Raw genomic sequence first — 17,756 nt, forward strand, 5'->3', positions numbered from 1 at the left:
CCCAAACAAACCAAATGCGGAACCAAACAGAATCTTCGGTGCAAACACTGAAATTCCGAAATCCTACACCGAGAGTCTCGCATCAACACATCCTACACCAAGAGTCCTGCATCAACACATCCTACACCGAGAGTCCTGCATCAACACATCCTACACCAAGAGTCCCGCATCAACACGTTTCACACCAAGAGTCCCGCATCAACACATCCTACACCAAGAGTCCTGCATCTATACGTTTCACACCAAGAGTCCCGCATCAACACACCCTACACCAAGAGTTCTGCATCAACAATTTTCACCATGAGTTGCTTATACACATAAATATAGGATACCGTGTTTAGGATACCGTATATAGGATATATTTGACAATGTATATGAGATACAGTATATTTGATACCGTACATACCCAGTGAAAATTTACAGACGCGGCAGCTTCTGATTTGGATTACCAGAAGCTGGGGCGACTCTAAATTTTGTTAGGGTATTGGATACCGTAAATAGCATACGCTATATAGGATACCATATCGAGGATACTCTGGGCGACACCGAAGAGTGAAAGGATCAAACGAGCGACACTGCGGAGCGATCGGCAACTTTCGTCGTGTCGCTTTCATCGTCTTCCAGATGACGTGAATTAGGAGCATGAGTGCATGCATGAGTACCAGGAGTAAGTACATAATTACCACGAGTAAATACATAATTACCATAAATTTGTGAGTGCATCACGTTTATAAATGCGTACTTTGAACATGTATCCCGCTACTCCGTTCATCCACCTGCAGCGATCCTACAATTAAGTAGAGCTGTACAACACCAGACCTGTTAATGACCTATCCATCCTCCAAAATAAATACCTCTGATTTCTTGTATCTGACTAATTAACAATTCAAATGAACTCCAGAACCTACAATTTTTAGAGACAAGCCCATAGGAATTTCAGAACCTTCCGCTGTTAAGTTCAAACCCCTAAGGATCTCCAGAATCTTCTGCTGCTGAAGCCAAACCTAAAGGATTTCCAAAACCTGCTGCTGTTAATTATTGGAGTCCTTCCATCAGTGTCTACCACAGATGAGTTCGACGGCCCTATAGGATGATTCTTCACTGGGCGTTGAAATCCCCTATTATTGAACAAATATTCGGCACCGACTCCTCTTTGTGACGTCAAGAGATGTTTCAATTTGTCCCGATTTTGACGCAATTAGAACAAAACGTCCCTGTTTTAATAGTAGCAAGAACACGGCCTTGTCACAATAAGAACATGAACTCGGCGCAGTCACTATGATAAACAAACAGCGTTGTTATAATAAGAGCATGGAATCAGCCAGGCCACAATAAGAAGAGAACTGAGTTGTTACAAATGACACAAAAACGCAGCCTTGTCAAAATAATAACACAAACACCTCCCGAAGACCAAAAAAACAAGAACTCCCCGCGCTGGTAAAATGAGAACGCCGTGCACCATGAACATGCAACGCTGCCGGAAGCGGGCTCTTTAAAGGCCACATGTCCTGGGCCAAATCGCGCCGAGGCCGCAACGACAACGACAACAACAACAACAATCCAAATAAAACAACAACACAACATCGACAATAAGAAAAAACAGCTACAGCGACAAGAACAGAACAAAACAAGTACGTCACCAACAACCGTAACAAGAACGGACCCTAGCAGTGGTCAGAACAGCCAGCCATATAAGAACAAAGGCGAAAACAATAAGCAGTCGATAACAGAGATAACAGTGGCACATCAAAGCAAACAACAACAGTAAACAGCAGGCAACTGTACATAGAACAATAACAACTTAGCAACGACAACAGAGCACAAAAAAGGCAAAAACAAAAGATAACAACTTGGGGACCGGCGGCTGGAGCCCTCGTGCGGCCTTGATTTTACGACCGCCGCACCTTACGACCACTTCAGCTTACGACGATCAAAAATATCGGTAAATCATGTATAATGAACGAGAAATAATATAGACTGTGAGAGGACGATGGAGGAGGAATGAGGTTAGAGGAAAATAGGGAGGTAGGGATTGGGAGGCAAGGAAGGAGAAATGTACCGAGAGGTATGGTTGGAAGAGAAGGATGGGGGAACAGAAGTATGAGGAGAGGGGCTTGAGGGAGAGGTGAGAGGGTGCGAGGTCACGGACTGTCACGTCCTGCAGCTCAGGAATTCATTGTGTCTCCTTTTGTTTTTTGCGTGGTCGGAGAGCAACGGGGTAGCAGGCGAGAATGACGGCCTGCTTAACGCAGGCCTTGGCGAGACAACAGCAGTAACAGCGAGACAATAACAGGCATAAAATAAGAGAGAAAAAACAATATATTTCAGAAATTGGAGCAAGTTGAACCCGGAAGCAAAACGGGAGATATTTCTGATGAGACATCGGGACGAGCTACGATGAAAAGCGTGCACCTGCAGCAGCGAAACAATTAAAAGGAAAGCAATGAAAACCGGAGCAACCAATCATACCCCAGCGGTCACAAGCTACGGGCAGTTACATATGAAATCTGCCACCCAATCACATCCCAGCGGCCAGACGCTCCAGGCAGTTACATATGAAATCTGCCACAGACGCTCCAGGCAGTTACATATGAAATCTGCCACCCAATCACATCCCAGCGGCCAGACGCTCCAGGCAGTTACATATGAAATCTGCCAGCCAATCACATCCCAGCGGCCAGACGCTCCAGGCAGTTACATATGAAATCTGCCACCCAATCACATCCCAGCGGCCAGACGCTCCTGGCAGTTACATATGAAATCTGCCAGCCAATCCCATCCCAGCGGCCAGACGCTCCAGACAGTCACATATGAAATCTGCCAGCCAATCACATCCCAGTGGCCAGACGCTCCAGGCAGTTACATATGAAATCTGCCAACCAATCACTTCCCAGCGGCCAGACACTCCAGGCAGTTATACATATGAAATCTGCCAGCAAATCATATCCCAGTGACCAGATGCTGTGGACAGTTACATTTGATGTCTTTCAGCCAATCACATCATAGTGACCAGATGCTGCCAGCAGTAGCATTCGAAATCTGTCAGCCAATCACATAGCGGTGACCAAGAGGCTTCAGGCACCTGAATTGGCAGAGCAAAATCAGCATGGATGACATGACAAACCTGCGGTCAACGTAAGGACTTTCAACCACCGTAAGGACTTGCTACCACCGTAAGGACTTGCTACCACCATAAGGACTTGCTACCACCATAAGGACTTGCTACCACCATAAGGACTTGCTACCACCGAAAGGACTTGCTACCACCGAAAGGACTTGCTACCGCCGTAAGGACTTGCTACCGCCGTAAGGACTTGCTATCACCTTATCAAGGACTAGCGAACGCCCCTACGGAGTGTGGAGTTATCGGGTTCGGGAATGCCAGTAATGCAATTCTTGGATAACGTAACCATTCGGGGGAGCAATGAACCACGACTGATGGAAAGCAACCGAATATATACACAATATATACAGCTAATCATAAATAAATACATACCTATCTCAGTTTATAATATAGGTAATCACATTAACAAATAATAACTTCGGCTGCCGGCAACGTTACGAAGACCCAACGAAGCAATCCACTCAAGATGGCATTCGTAAAATCTCAACCGCGAACAGCAAATCGTGTAAGTTTCACATCACTAATGGTTTCTCTAATGCCATGTAGCACTGGCAGGCACAGACTCCAGTGCTAAGGTTTGCAAGCGCTGCCCGTTAGAATGTACCCCGAGGTTAGTGTAAATGGACTGCATCTGACACTGCGCGGATATGATCAGCGGAGCAGCAGACAAACATCCTCTCACTAGCGCTTCCAGACAGACACTGACAGCGGACAACCTGCCAGCCTACCTTGGTCAGCTGTTCAATGTTTACGTTTGTGCGCTCAAGAGTCAAGACGTTGTCATTCAATGAATGCATATATGGAACTTATTTAGCTGGAAATTCAGTCATTTTACAATGGTGTGTTCAACATAACACTAAACGAGGATATAGATCTAAAGCGTACAAACGTTAAACTATAACCGTTTTTTTAGAAAATGTAAGAAAATAAGACCACAAATGGGATGAGATAACCTAAAAATTTTTCTTCACGTAAAAATTTTTCTTTCTTCTTCTTCAGAATTTTCTTCAAATATGAAGCAAACGAAACTAGGTAACATCTAGAGTGCAAAATTTGACTAACATGATTCTGATTTAATAACGTTACTATTATCATTAACAACAATAAGCTTAATTAAAAGTTCCCATTAATATTCTTTGCGTAAATATTATTTTTCGAGCTTATGTTACTGTAAATCAAACCATTGTTATATTATATGCAGAATTAATGACGAGTTTCTGACTTATTCCTACATGTGAGCGTAATTCTAAGACTTCTTTATCCTTTTCTGGTGGAGACTAATCTATGATTCAGTTTTCCCATGCAAAAAATTATTGTTTCGTAGCCTCTCATTAAATTTACTCTTTACCTCATTTTTTTGCGGTAACGTATAGCGTAGTTGCGGAACTAACACTAAAATTAAAACTAACATCAGCTCCGCTTTATTCTATACGTATCTCTCCATTATATAAACTTGACCTTCCGTTTAATGAACTTTCAACTGCTCGTTAATTGAATCCTGCCTCAGCGACTGAACCGCAGTGTGGCCTGCCGTCTTGCGCGCATTTAATTGTAAACTTGTGAGTATTTTGGGCCATGGTTTTGTCTTTGGATTCATTATGGCTAAAATTTTTATTTAGAATAAGCCTGATTGCGGTTCCCAACGGCTGGGATGCTTAACTGCGCAGGCACCATACAAACGACGTTAAATCAACGTTTAAAATAAATATTCTTTGGTTGAATCAACGTTAAAATGAACGTTGTTTGGTTGAATTTACGTTAAGATGAACGTTGTTTGGTTTAATCAACGTTAAAATGAACGTTGTTTGGTTGAATCCACGTTAAAATGAACGTTGTTTGGTTGAATCAGCGTTAAAATGAACGTTGTTTGGTTGAATCAGCGTTAAAATAAACGTTGTTTGGTTGAATCAGCGTTAAAATGTTATAATGATTGTGGTTTGGTTGAATCAACGTTAAAATGAACGTTGTTTGGTTGAATCAACGTTAAAATGAACGTTGTTTGGTTGAATCAACGTTAAAATGAACGTTGTTTGGTTGAATTATCGTTGATTAAACGTTGTTTCAACGTCATTTGCCTGGTGCATGGAGCTGGCACCCGAGGTGAAAAATTCGGTGGAGCGAATTTTTCGTCAGCGTTTGTGGAGAGCGTACCGACGAGACCGGCCATGCGCCGGCATTAATCGGACCACTGCCAGTACTTCGGGCACGTCTCCCTGTCTCTGTACTCTCAAAGAAATGTGTGAGGCTTTAACCCAATAGCTATGTACTTTTTGTCCATTGTATTGGCCATAATGTATCAATTTGACCTGGCAGAGGGCGTATCAGTGCTACGTCCAGTCTATGCTCGAGCTATGGTTAAGGAAGTGATGGATAAGGAAGTTAAGGAGGTGTCAATAAAGGAAAATATAACCCAATCATTTTATTTTATTATCAATCATTACATTTTATTCTTGATATCCACGGAGTAAGCAGAGATTTTGCTTCTGATTCTATTCCTATTGTTCATCACTCGAGCAAATAATATGCCGGAAAATTGTGATAAATTTATTTATAGGTTTTCCAATAAATACTCTAAAAAATAACGAGGAAAAAATTTAGCCGAATGATTTCAAGCCAAGATAATTTTTAAAAATCTTTAAAATCTATGCCCTCTGCGGAACGCAAGAGGAAGTTATTTAGATGCGGTGCAGTGCATTATAATTTGATTCGTCTTCGCGTCGAGAATTCTTCTATTTCTGCTTCACTCTTGGTTCACTTTGGAATTTAACTCCCGATTCTATTATTGGCTAACCTTAATTAAATATCGAACTTGGTTTTCCTTTTTTTTTTCAATTGAGAATAGCTCTATATGACTCACTGCAGTTTGATTGCTTAAACACTTCACAGAGGCCAAATTCAACCTTGCAGACAGAGGCCAATAATGGAGAGGCCAAATTCAACGTTGCAGACAGAGGCCAATAATGGAGAGGCCAAATTCAACGTTGCAGACAGTAGCCAATAATGGAGAGGCCAAATTCAACGTTGCAGACAGAGGCCAATAATGGCCTAGTCTGAAACGTTGAAATCGCTATTACGATAATAAAATGCCTTAGCATTATAAACGGACATTTCAAGGCCGGTTATGCAACTGAGTTTCCTGTTTGCAATGGCCAAGGAACATTTCTTAAAATACTGAACAGACTTCAGTGAAACTCGGCTCACCAATTTCTGCAAATCTTCCTCTAATGCTACTTTAACAGAAAAAACAGCTTTCTGACCTCCCAATATGGATAATTGATTTAGAGTATTATATGCCTGAGAAGGATGTTTACATCTGTGTTCTGATATTAACAGACTTTCAGAAGAATTTCAAGTTCACAGTAAATAATATGTTGGCATTGATATGAGTTCGAGACGTTCGAGAGTCAGCTCAAAGTTGAGAATTTTACTCAGGCTGCATTTACGTAAATGAAGCTGTCAACAATATATTATTATTTCCAGCCCCGGCAGTAACTAACATGGTTGAACTAGTAGATTCAACCATGGTAACTAACGCCAATTAGTGCTGCTGCGACTGCAACTTCTGCTATAAAAAGTTTTATAACGTCACGAAAATCCTATTTAAGTCTGCGGCTTTTCAAGGGCGGATTAGCTCCTAAATTAACATTACCTTAATTCTTGGCAAGTATATACTAGAATATCGACAGGTACTTTATATGTTAAAATATTTCTAATATTATTCAAAGCGGGGAATAATTTTACAATTTAACTAATTATCGATGGGTTCTTTTCATGTCTTGTTTCCGAGGCATGAAATAATGTACACAATTTTAGTCATTCACAGCAAGAATATATAAAAATTTGTATTACTTAAGCCTGGCCTTATTCTATCAATGAAAACAGACACGTTTTTATCATAATGCCTTAAAATCTCGAATCCGAATTAGAAAATAACAATATAAGAATGCAGCGTTCTCGCTAAAGAAGCGAATTCCCCACACATTCCCCTGTGTAGAAGGTAACGTGTTTGCCATCAATATGAAGGCAGAGAGTAAGCGTTTAAAAAAGCCTAATACGTTGCTAAATATTTTATTTATCATACTGAATACAGTTTAACAGATATAAGATAAAAGTTAAAATTGGTAGAGGCACCGAACATTTGAAGGCAAAATAGCAGTGACCACAATTATCAGAAGAGGACATATAACGAGAACATATTTTGTCGCAATATACTGTGGAAAATTTTGGTGGGAGCGCTGAAATGTAAGTATAAATGTACGGTATTCGGTACGGAATGTACTAGTCTAGTACTGACGAGCAGCCGATCGAGTTGTGCTTGTTATGTATCTGCACGGTCTAGTTACTCAAGTAACTTATGAGAATATCAGCACCTGGATTATATAAGAGGAGATGCCTTCGAGAATTTGAAGCGTTAACTTTTATGAGAGTTAGGACTGAAGAGTGGAAGCGGATTTTAACGCCGTATTCGTTCCGTCAAGGGTAAACGACGAATAATTATTAATAAAATGGAGAAATGAAACACAAGGGCGTAGAGATATACATGAACGTTGTATTGTAACACAACAACGCTGAGTAAAAAAAAAAAATAACGTATGTATACCAATTATAAACATTTGTACAGCAGCGGCGACAGGAAACGCGGCTTTGCAAAGCTGATCCAGAGTTTGGACTGAGGTAGACATGCTAATCAGTCCACAGACACGCTGGTCAGTCCGCAGACATACTAGTCAGTCCGCAGACACGCTAATCACTAAAACTAATCAACCAACTTAGTTCCAATAGCTTCGTTGCTGAGGTCGCAAATTCAACAATTCGTTAAATTTAACGTTAACAACTGCGCATACATTGAAAACTAACCGCAATATCATTGAGCATCTATAATCTCTAGAGAATATCTATATCTTAATTGAAAATAAGATGAGGTGATGTATGACGCATCTTCATGGTGTAAGTACATGCAATTACAATTAATGAATGCTAACGTCGAATGATGAAGTACCATAAGAAGTATTTAAATGCAATCATGATGGCTGAATGAAACTATCACATAAACGAACAAAACCACAAAGCAGACTACTGTAAAGTAAATGATTTTAACCAAGCCTTATCGCCCTTATCTAGTAGCTTGTAGTGGTAATGCTTCCTACACCTTATAGCCCTTATCTAGTAGCTCGTAGCGGTAATGCTTCTCACGCCTTATCGCCCTTATCTAGTAGCTCCCAGCGGCAATGCTTCCTACGCCTTATTGCCCTTATCTAGTAGCTCGACTTTTTATGCCTTATCGCCTGGAACGCCATAGCGGTGCAGGTTTGACAGTTAAGGACTGATGGACTAAGGCCCGTCATGGCGGTGCAGGTAAGGACGCACTGTCTTGTCCATGCCGTAGTGGACGAGGGCGTCGATGGGGTGGACGATGAAGGGGATCGTGGCGAGCCCCACCAGCGTCGTCGCCCACTTGCGTCGCGCCAGGGGCACCTGCGGAAGGGGGAGGGAATANTACGACGTCGTAGTGTGGGGTGAGGTGCTCAGAGTTACGACGTCGTAGTGTGGGGTGAGGTGCTCAGAGTTACGACGTCGTAGTGTGGGGTGAGGTGCTCAGAGTTACGACGTCGTAGTGTGGGGTGAGGTGCTCAGAGTTACGACGTCGTAGTGTGGGGTGAGGTGCTCAGAGTTACGACGTCGTAGTGTGGGGTGAGGTGCTCAGAGTTACGACGTCGTAGTGTGGGGTGAGGTGCTCAGAGTTACGACGTCGTAGTGTGGGGTGAGGTGCTCAGAGTTACGACGTCGTAGTGTGGGGTGAGGTGCTCAGAGTTACGACGTCGTAGTGTGGGGTGAGGTGCTCAGAGTTACGACGTCGTAGTGTGGGGTGAGGTGCTCAGAGTTACGACGTCGTAGTGTGGGGTGAGGTGCTCAGAGTTACGACGTCGTAGTGTGGGGTGAGGTGCTCAGAGTTACGACGTCGTAGTGTGGGGTGAGGTGCTCAGAGTTACGACGTCGTAGTGTGGGGTGAGGTGCTCAGAGTTACGACGTCGTAGTGTGGGGTGAGGTGCTCAGAGTTACGACGTCGTAGTGTGGGGTGAGGTGTTCAGAGTTACGACGTCGTAGTGTGGGGTGAGGTGCTCAGAGTTACGACGTCGTAGTGTGGGGTGAGGTGCTCAGAGTTACGACGTCGTAGTGTGGGGTGAGGTGCTCCTACTTATTACAGTGTCAATTACAATTGTTATTTCAATTGGATTAACACTGCAGAAAGTATTATAATTATATATTAATGCCAGAAAAACCACACTGACAATACAATCTAGTAACAATAAATTTATCAAGAAAACCAAACGCGGATCATTTGCATGATAATACAATTGTACAATGTACACCGTTGGCATAGAACCAACAAATAATAATTAATTAATCATTGGCATGAGTCAGTGGAAACAACAATAAAAAACAGTTATAGACCATTGGTATTAACATTACAATGAAGACATAAAATCTCAACAAGTTATGCCAATGCCGCTACCCGCGCCATCTTGGTGGCCTTGTCCGTCGTGTCCGCGACGACGTAGAGACCGGAGACGCCGTACGTCGCGCGTACAAACCACGGCGACGTCAGCGCCCGGAACGACTCGCCCACCTCGTTGGCGTACCCTGCGCGTACCACAACAAACGTCAGGGTACTTCTAGGGTACTCACAGACAGAGTTGATTAGGTCATTAGGCTAGCCGCTAATTATGAACATCGTAGAATTTTACAGACTATAGCGGGTCTCGAACACGCAATTCACTGCTTCAACTTCAACTGTGCCATTTAGGCTGAGACAAAAGGTCAATTGTTGTCTGTCAATTTCTGGTGAATTTAACCAAATTGGAGCAGGTAGGTGGGTTCGAACCCGCAACTTACTGCTCCAATCTTGGTAATAAACAAGTACGTACGTTGCCCCTTGAACACTACTAATTAGGTACACGTGACTTCATTCAATCGAATTATACGAAATCGTATAATGGTATTTGTTATCTTGAACTGAAATGGTTGTTGCCTAATGTTATGGTGGATGTAGACTGTAGAGTATAACAGTTTCCGTATACCTTATACCTATTGCAATTTGCAACTTTAACCGATTTCTTCGATTTATTCGGCTGGAATATCTCATTTTTACGACATGTATGACGTATCCGTTATACATAGATAATAAATAAATTATAATTATAACGAGAAAGGAACATCTAATCTAACCGAATATCCAGATGATGTAGAAACCTTTCTGAGAGTATATTCTAGAAGGCAGCGTATAGTACCCACCTAGAAGACGCACCGGTGTATCCCTATATATGTCAACCTCCTTCTTGTCCTCAGCTTGGTCTCTGTCTGCTTTTGCATTATCCATTGTCCTTCAACCTTGAAAACCACATAAATTAAAATAGTTTATTTTTCAAATATTAATTTTAAAGAATGTACAGTTCTTTTCGTTTTTAAAATATCGACGCATTATTTATGAGCTTACAAAGAGCATTAATAGTAATACTAATATGTTGCAAATCACACCACCTTCTTGAAGTCATATATACATAAATTAGCTGATGCAGAAATAAGTATAAAATTTTATCATTGTCGTCTGCTGATTCAATTTATATTCTCTTAGTCCAATATACAAAATAGTCTGTTCTACAAAATTTACGTTTTCTGTTTCAGAAACGTAAAAAACTATCGAATTAGGACGCAAACAAAACCAATCCGGACCTACTCACCTGGTAATTATTTGGAGTAAATCGAAACTAGACTAATCAAACTAAAAAACAGCAATAATTTAATTCGATGCTTTTGGTTTGAACGTCCCACTAAATGCACTTTTCAGTCACAAAAAGCTGCAACCCACACAGCACTGCTTCTCACTATAACAACATTGACGCTGATGCAACGGCCGTGACCGTTATATCGTCTGTCGTGCCAACTTCTCATAAGTACTAGAATTCGTACAAACGTACTGTAAATCTATATGCAACAGTAGCTTACTCCAACAGCAGTACTTCATTCAACACTGCAAAATTGGTATCAAAAGGAGCTTTTTAAAATTATTTATCATTAATATAGCTGGTAAATTTCCTTACAGTGTCTAACTCTTATTAATTGTAAATGGGCTTCAGTTGCTCCAGCTACATTCCTCTAGTGAACATAATTTTTTAATATATTTGAAGTGGGAACAACTATTTAGTTACACATGAGAAGGTCTCGTGCAACGATGAACTAAGGAATGTGATAACAACGCAGGACTCGGGGAACATGGGAGCGAAGGATAGCGAGATGTTCAAGGAGAGCGAGAAGGTTTTCTTAGAGCGTTAGAACTAGGGAATGGGACGAACCATCCAACAAATTAATAATTAGACTGTTTTTACCTAAATAATTGAAGTAACCCTCTGATTTTATATGCTTGATAATAATTTCTGGAGAAATGGGTTGCGAGTTCGAGATGGAAACAAGCTTTGATTGTTCTGCAATGTTAACAATCGCGACAGGTCTGCGGCCTAGTAAACGCTGAAAACGTTCTATCATATTCTATATTTTATATATTTTAACAACATCAAATATGAGAAAAGAGTAGTTAGTGCTTCTGACGCTCAATGAGCAGAAGCTACGGATATAATTTTTGTTGCAGTGAAAAGGTTTTCTATTTTAATTTCTTTACTTAGTGACTGAATTTCATTAGATGGGTACTTCTTCATTGGAACGTGATATTTAGGAGTAGAACGACTTTTTTCGTGGATTATTTTTTAAGATGTTGGCATGATTTATTAGATGTTTTAGTCTTTTAGGATTCTTGTGAATAGTTAACTGTACTTGAACTTTTTGTTAACTGCTGAGTGCGACGTAAACTTTTAAATATTGTTTTTACCCTAGTAAAAGATCTTCTATGCATCGTGATAACCGATCTAAAGGTCATGAACAGAGGTCAGCTCGCAACCCAATCCAATCTTAATAATAATAATGATAATAGCGGTTTCAGCGTTTAGTAGACTCTACGTCTGTCGCCAATTCTTAACATTGCAGAACATTCACAGCATTTTGCGGTCTCGAACTCACAACTCACTGCTACAATTCTGCTATGCTTAACCGCCCGGCCTCCTCGCCGATTCTGACCAGAAACTGACGCACAGAGCATCGAGGTCAATGACTAAATTTTTTGTTTAAATTTCACGGGCTAAGCCAACGAAATCAGCAAGAAATTCGGACGCACTGAACAAGCGCCTCCATTTTTTTTGCCAGTGTCTTTGATAAGCCGACTTACTTCCGCCGCGAAATTTTCCATGGGCATATTGGCAAGACATTCTTATATTTTGGTTGTGACAAGGGTGATGGTACGTTCCCCCTCCCCCTGCCATCTGAAGCGTTTGTTCCTTCAGCGCTTCAATTTGCTGGCAGCGTTGATGTAACTTCTCTTGAAACGCATAAAGCTCCGTATTGGGCTCTCGCCGTCGCCGGCAGGAGAGCTGTTGCTGCAGTGCCTATAACATAGTGATGTCGGCGCTGAAGTGTAGGCCTGTCGCCTGATGTGGCCTAGGTAGCTCGTCGAGCTTCGCTCCCACCTACATATGTCTTCCTCAGCACTTCAATGACAATAATAATCTCCAATATATAATTTTGAACATGTAGAATACTGCGAGAATTTTGATTGCAGTGTTGGAAGAATAACACAGGCTATAGTTTTAGAATTGTTAATTTGTGTTGCCTTCTCTCAACCTTACCGGAAATTCACCCACACAGCATAATCATTATTAGCGCTCTATATGATATTCGTTATTTAATATCTGCTATGGGAGATCATTGTTGAAGACCGATCATGAGTCTGATCGACAAACCTTGTTGCTCAAATGTGGAAAGACGATGATTCTCCGTTGCATGTTGTGGATGTGTTGTCCGCCACGTGTTGTTTACTCCAGCTCATTTCGTGATTCGTCCGGTATAGTTTTACACCCTTCAGCAACGTAGCCTACGCTCTGCCTGTCAGCAGTTAAACCTTCTCTTTAAGCACAATTCTCCTGCCGCCCTTTAACCCAGAACTGATAATACAATTTCTGCTTAAGACTCACCTTCTGGAAAGCCTGGAATCGATCTGAAATAAGGCGGAGTGGGGGCGCTAATACTTTCGTCGGTGCTGGCCTGCTGCTCTGTAACTTAACAAAGTATTTAAGTTTGTATTTCGTCCGATCATCGATTTGGCATGGCTGACCTTGAGGGTACGCAGCCGTAGACCAGCAAATTAACGCTCTAATCAGCCCTGAAGCCAACATCAACCATCTAAATGCTATAGATATTGTCATCCTAGCACCTAACCAGCTGTAGACCTGTGGCCGTGGGTGGCTGTAGATGTAGTCAATTGACCTATCTCAACACAGACACACAGTGAACACACGAACTTTAAACCAACACTGCTTCAGCTGAAGTTCAGCACACAAGCTGCTACTCCACATAGTTAACGGTCAATACGTTGCGGTTGTTCAACTTCTCCAATGCTTTATAACCCATACCATCACTTCTTACACATGACATGCTGTTATCCTAAAGCCCCTTTCACACAGGGCAGTAGATACTGCGTGCGTCAAAAATGCCGCGGCAGTATTTACAGCGCAGTCTTTCACACGAGGCGCTTTTTACTGCTGGGATCTATCAGTCTAACAGTCTTGCAGTGCTAAATAAAAGAGTGCTTTGTGCACCATCAATAAAGAAAGGACCAGCCCATGGCGTGCATTCTAATTGCACTGAATTTAATTTGACAATAGTATATGTTAGAGCAATCATTGCCTGTCATTTCAGTGTTTGTTTCAACCCTCTTCTGCAAATAATGAATTTCTGACTAATTTTTAAAGAAAACCTACGTAAAGAAGGGTCACAAAATAGTTAACCCTGCTTGGGAAATAAGCTCTGTCTAATAACAAAAAAATTTTTGGCCAGGTTTGTGAATGTAGGCAGGTAACCTCAACCTCAAGTAATAAGCAACTTTTGAGACATACTAGACATTCCTACCTGCTACCATCACTGCCTGACATGTATTAGAAAATGGGGTAAAAAAGGACCGGACATGGGGTAAGACAGGACCACTAAATGATCCTGTTTTACCCCACAAACGGTCCTATCTTACCCCACAAATGGTCCTGTCTTACCCCACAAATGGTCCTCTTGACTCCTCTATTACCCTACAGTTTATCAAAAATAGTTTTTAAATGAATATATTATTGTGCAGTCAGTACATGGAGTATTTTGGTCAACATTTTTATCTTTGGCTCAAACTTCAACTTGTTAGCTCTTTTAATTAGAGAAATTTAGTGCCCTATTTTAAATTGCATCAAAGGGATGGAGAAAATAAACAATATCAGTCTATAATCTATCAGTCTAGCAGTGCTGTTTATTATGCACCTAAAATACGGCACCACTGTCTGCTAGGATGTGGCGTCAAAAACCGCCCAGTGTGAAAGATTACATTGAATACCATTGCAAGCTAAACTGTTGCGGCATATCTACTGCCGCAGTTTTAGCGCGACACACGCTGGCATCAGGCGTCAAGTTCTACGCCGCAGTAAAAGCAGTCGTGTGTGAACAGCAGTGCATATTTCGTATGTCTGCTAAGGTTCGGCAGTAAATACTGTCGGACGCTGGCAGTATTTACTGCCCTGTGTGAAAGGGGCCTAAGTGTCTGCTGACCACACAGCACACTGCATTGCCGCAAATGTGAACTGTGCCAAACGGCAAACGGTAACGCGTCATCACCTTACTTACTCTGCAATACGTTAACCCCACGTCACTGTTTCCACTTTCCCTGCCTTACTATCCCCCAGCATCTTCTTCCCCCACACTTACCCCAGTCCCCGCAGGACCCCGACTCTCCACCATTATTGCATGGCTAACTGGAGGCTTTTCTTGCAGACTTTTGATGCTTATCCGAATTAGGTTAGGTTTGGTTCAGTTACAACTTGTATAGATCCTCTTTTCATAGCGTAATGCAGTCAAGTGAGCAGAAACTAAGAAAAACCATCCAGCAGTCGGTGAAAAAAGGTGGGGAGACAGGGTAAGCATGGAGGTAGAGTTATGCTGGGGGAAAACAGCTGCGACGAACGGACGGGCTAGAGTGCTGGCTGTGTATCAACAGCGCCAACAGCGGTATAGCATAGGGAGTTGCTTACCAAAAATTGTGAGGTTACACGGCATGGGATAGAGCTGTTGGGCGGTTTTAAATACGGCATAGAGCGATTGTATTGGTGGCTTACTTCTCATTAGCTTGCTGGTTAATTTCCATGAAGGGGATTTGTACCTTTGTCTTTTAACATATAATCCCTTAGTCTACACTCTACTCTGCCTTTTAGCAGGCTTATGCACGGAAAGGAAGATGAAATATATGCTGGTCTTGGGCAATGCTGGCCTCTGGCATGCATCCCGATTCCCGACCCTGACACTCCCATGTGCTTGCACTGTCAGCCACTGTGGGGTGGAGGAGACCGTAGAGCATTTTCTCCTGGCATGCACGCAGTACTGCCTGGAATGTTGGGTGCTGATCAATAGTACTCAAGCCGTCAAGCGTTGGGTGTCCAGCATCCATCTGTTAGGATACTTTTTGGAGGAGGCAAATTTTGTTGAAATGTTCAGCATGTAATAATAAGAGCAACAGTTATCTATTTAACACATACAAATTGCCTGGCTTCTCTGTAATGCACAAGTAACATCTTGGTTTGAGCTCAGATCCAAAAGCTATAAGCCCACTGAATAAGATCTCAAAGAACCAGTGAAATAATACTGAAACTTCCCAAGTAAATCCTGCTGAGTCCAACTGTCCAGGTGTAATAAGTGGTAATTGGGCAGCTACTTCCTCACCTGCAAGCTGCTAACAATAACAATACAACGACATTTTGTCTGGTTTCACCATTTCTGCAGAGCAATTTGAGTTTTTTTCAGTGGTTGAGCACAACTCTGCAGCCAGACACAGCAGACAGTATTAGGAGCAATTTTGCTGATTAGTGCCCTCTGCTCTCATGTTTTTTTCACCACATATCAAATTTTGTGGCAGACTGAGTCTCAGAGTCTGCTGTGGTAATAACTGCATAGTCTGCAGGCTGCATCAACGCATGGCAGCATGGCTACTAACCTACTTTGAGTATGATGTCTCACACCCAAGATTTGTGATGGCTACAGCAATAGACCTCCGAGTAAATTCTCTTAAACTCCAAAAGAGCCACTTCAGACTGAACATTAGAGGTAACTTTTTCTCTCAATGTATGATCAAAAACTGGAACGGCTTGCCAGCGAATGTCGTCTAAGCACCATCTGTGGAATAAGTGTGGAAATTTCAAGAGTTGCCTTGATAAACATTTGCTTAATGCCTTAATCTGCCTACTCTCTAGGCTCCATCGTAATGCCAGAACTAGACACTAATTTTTTTTTTTGCTGCATCACTTATTGTAAATGGAAGGTAATTCTCATATACTTATGTAATTCAACTCCGCAGGCTCCGCTTGTACTTGTGAGTAGTGAATGAGGCATGATAAAGTCTCACTGACAGACTGACTCACTGTCTCAGCATACCGGTAGTGTAATCACTGTAATGATAGTGACGAACCAGAGATTTTTTATAATCAGTTCATTTTTATTTGTGACAAACCAGAGATTTTTTATAATCAGTTCATTTTTATTTTTTCCTCATCTACTCAATATTTTGATTAATTTATTACTATGTATGATAATCAGATAATGCTGGTATCCAACTTCCAAGATACTGTACTGAGTGTACTGACTAGTCTACCTGTACCTTGCAAGCAGAAAGGATTGTTTCAGGAGTGATTTTAAATAGTGGAAATAAGCTGGATTTCCTATTTGCACTGGAGTATTTACAAAAAGGCCATAGGAGATAGGAACTTGTGACTTTCTATGTACCTATATTCTAGATTCTACGAACTGACGATAGAGCTGGACTCCGAAACGTTTTCTATAACAATATGAATTTTTGTGGACTATTCTTTGCTTTTAAATTTTTTGTCAACTTGCAATTTAAGCAAATAAGTGACATTAATACTTTAGATAGGAACAGGTGAAAGGCTAGATAGCTAGCCTAGAACCGTCATGGCGGTGCAGGTAAGGACGCACTGTCTTGTCCATGCCGTAGTGGACGAGGGCGTCGATGGGGTGGACGATGAAGGGGATCGTGGCGAGCCCCACCAGCGTCGTCGCCCACTTGCGCCGCGCCAGGGGCACCTGCGGGAGATGGACGGGATATGAAAGGGGCACCCGGGAGAGGGAAGTGATGTGAGGGAACGGGCATCTGGGGTTAGATGAGAGGGAAAAAACCAATAAAAAACTTTTAAAAACTTCGTTTTCTTAACGGACAAAAAAGATAAAACATTTACTCTTACATACCATTACATAATATTTTACATAACTTAAATGTTATGTAAGAGTAAATGTTTTTCTTTTTTGTCCGTTAAGAAAACGTGGTTTTTAAAAATATTTTTATATATATTTATTTTCTACTTTTTAGTTAGCAATTTTAGCAATTAAATCAATTTCCATGGTTGGCAAGTGTGGATGTTCGAGAAAAAACTCAATTCCAAACCGTGAATTTTTAGTGTTTTTTTTTTTATTTTTTTTTGAAAAATTTTTTTTT

At 41.5% G+C, this 17,756-nt stretch overlaps 1 protein-coding gene across 1 annotated transcript; it reads right to left on the reverse strand.

Annotated features, from left to right (window-relative positions):
- Positions 1-7,891: 7,891 nt before the first annotated feature.
- On the reverse strand, positions 7,892-11,032 carry LOC108670701 (mitochondrial fission process protein 1). The gene is made up of 4 exons (XM_018158191.2): positions 10,864-11,032; positions 10,418-10,513; positions 9,639-9,766; positions 7,892-8,599 (listed from the first exon to the last, which is right to left on the reverse strand). The coding sequence occupies exons 2-4, from the start codon at positions 10,500-10,502 to the stop codon at positions 8,456-8,458; spliced, it is 357 nt and encodes a 118-aa protein (XP_018013680.1). The 5' UTR covers positions 10,503-10,513; positions 10,864-11,032; the 3' UTR covers positions 7,892-8,455.
- Positions 11,033-17,756: the final 6,724 nt, after the last annotated feature.

The sequence above is a fragment of the Hyalella azteca genome, unplaced genomic scaffold, assembly GCF_000764305.2.
Source record: "Hyalella azteca isolate HAZT.00-mixed unplaced genomic scaffold, Hazt_2.0.2 contig15555, whole genome shotgun sequence".
In the NCBI taxonomy this organism is placed as follows: Eukaryota; Metazoa; Arthropoda; class Malacostraca; order Amphipoda; family Hyalellidae; genus Hyalella; species Hyalella azteca.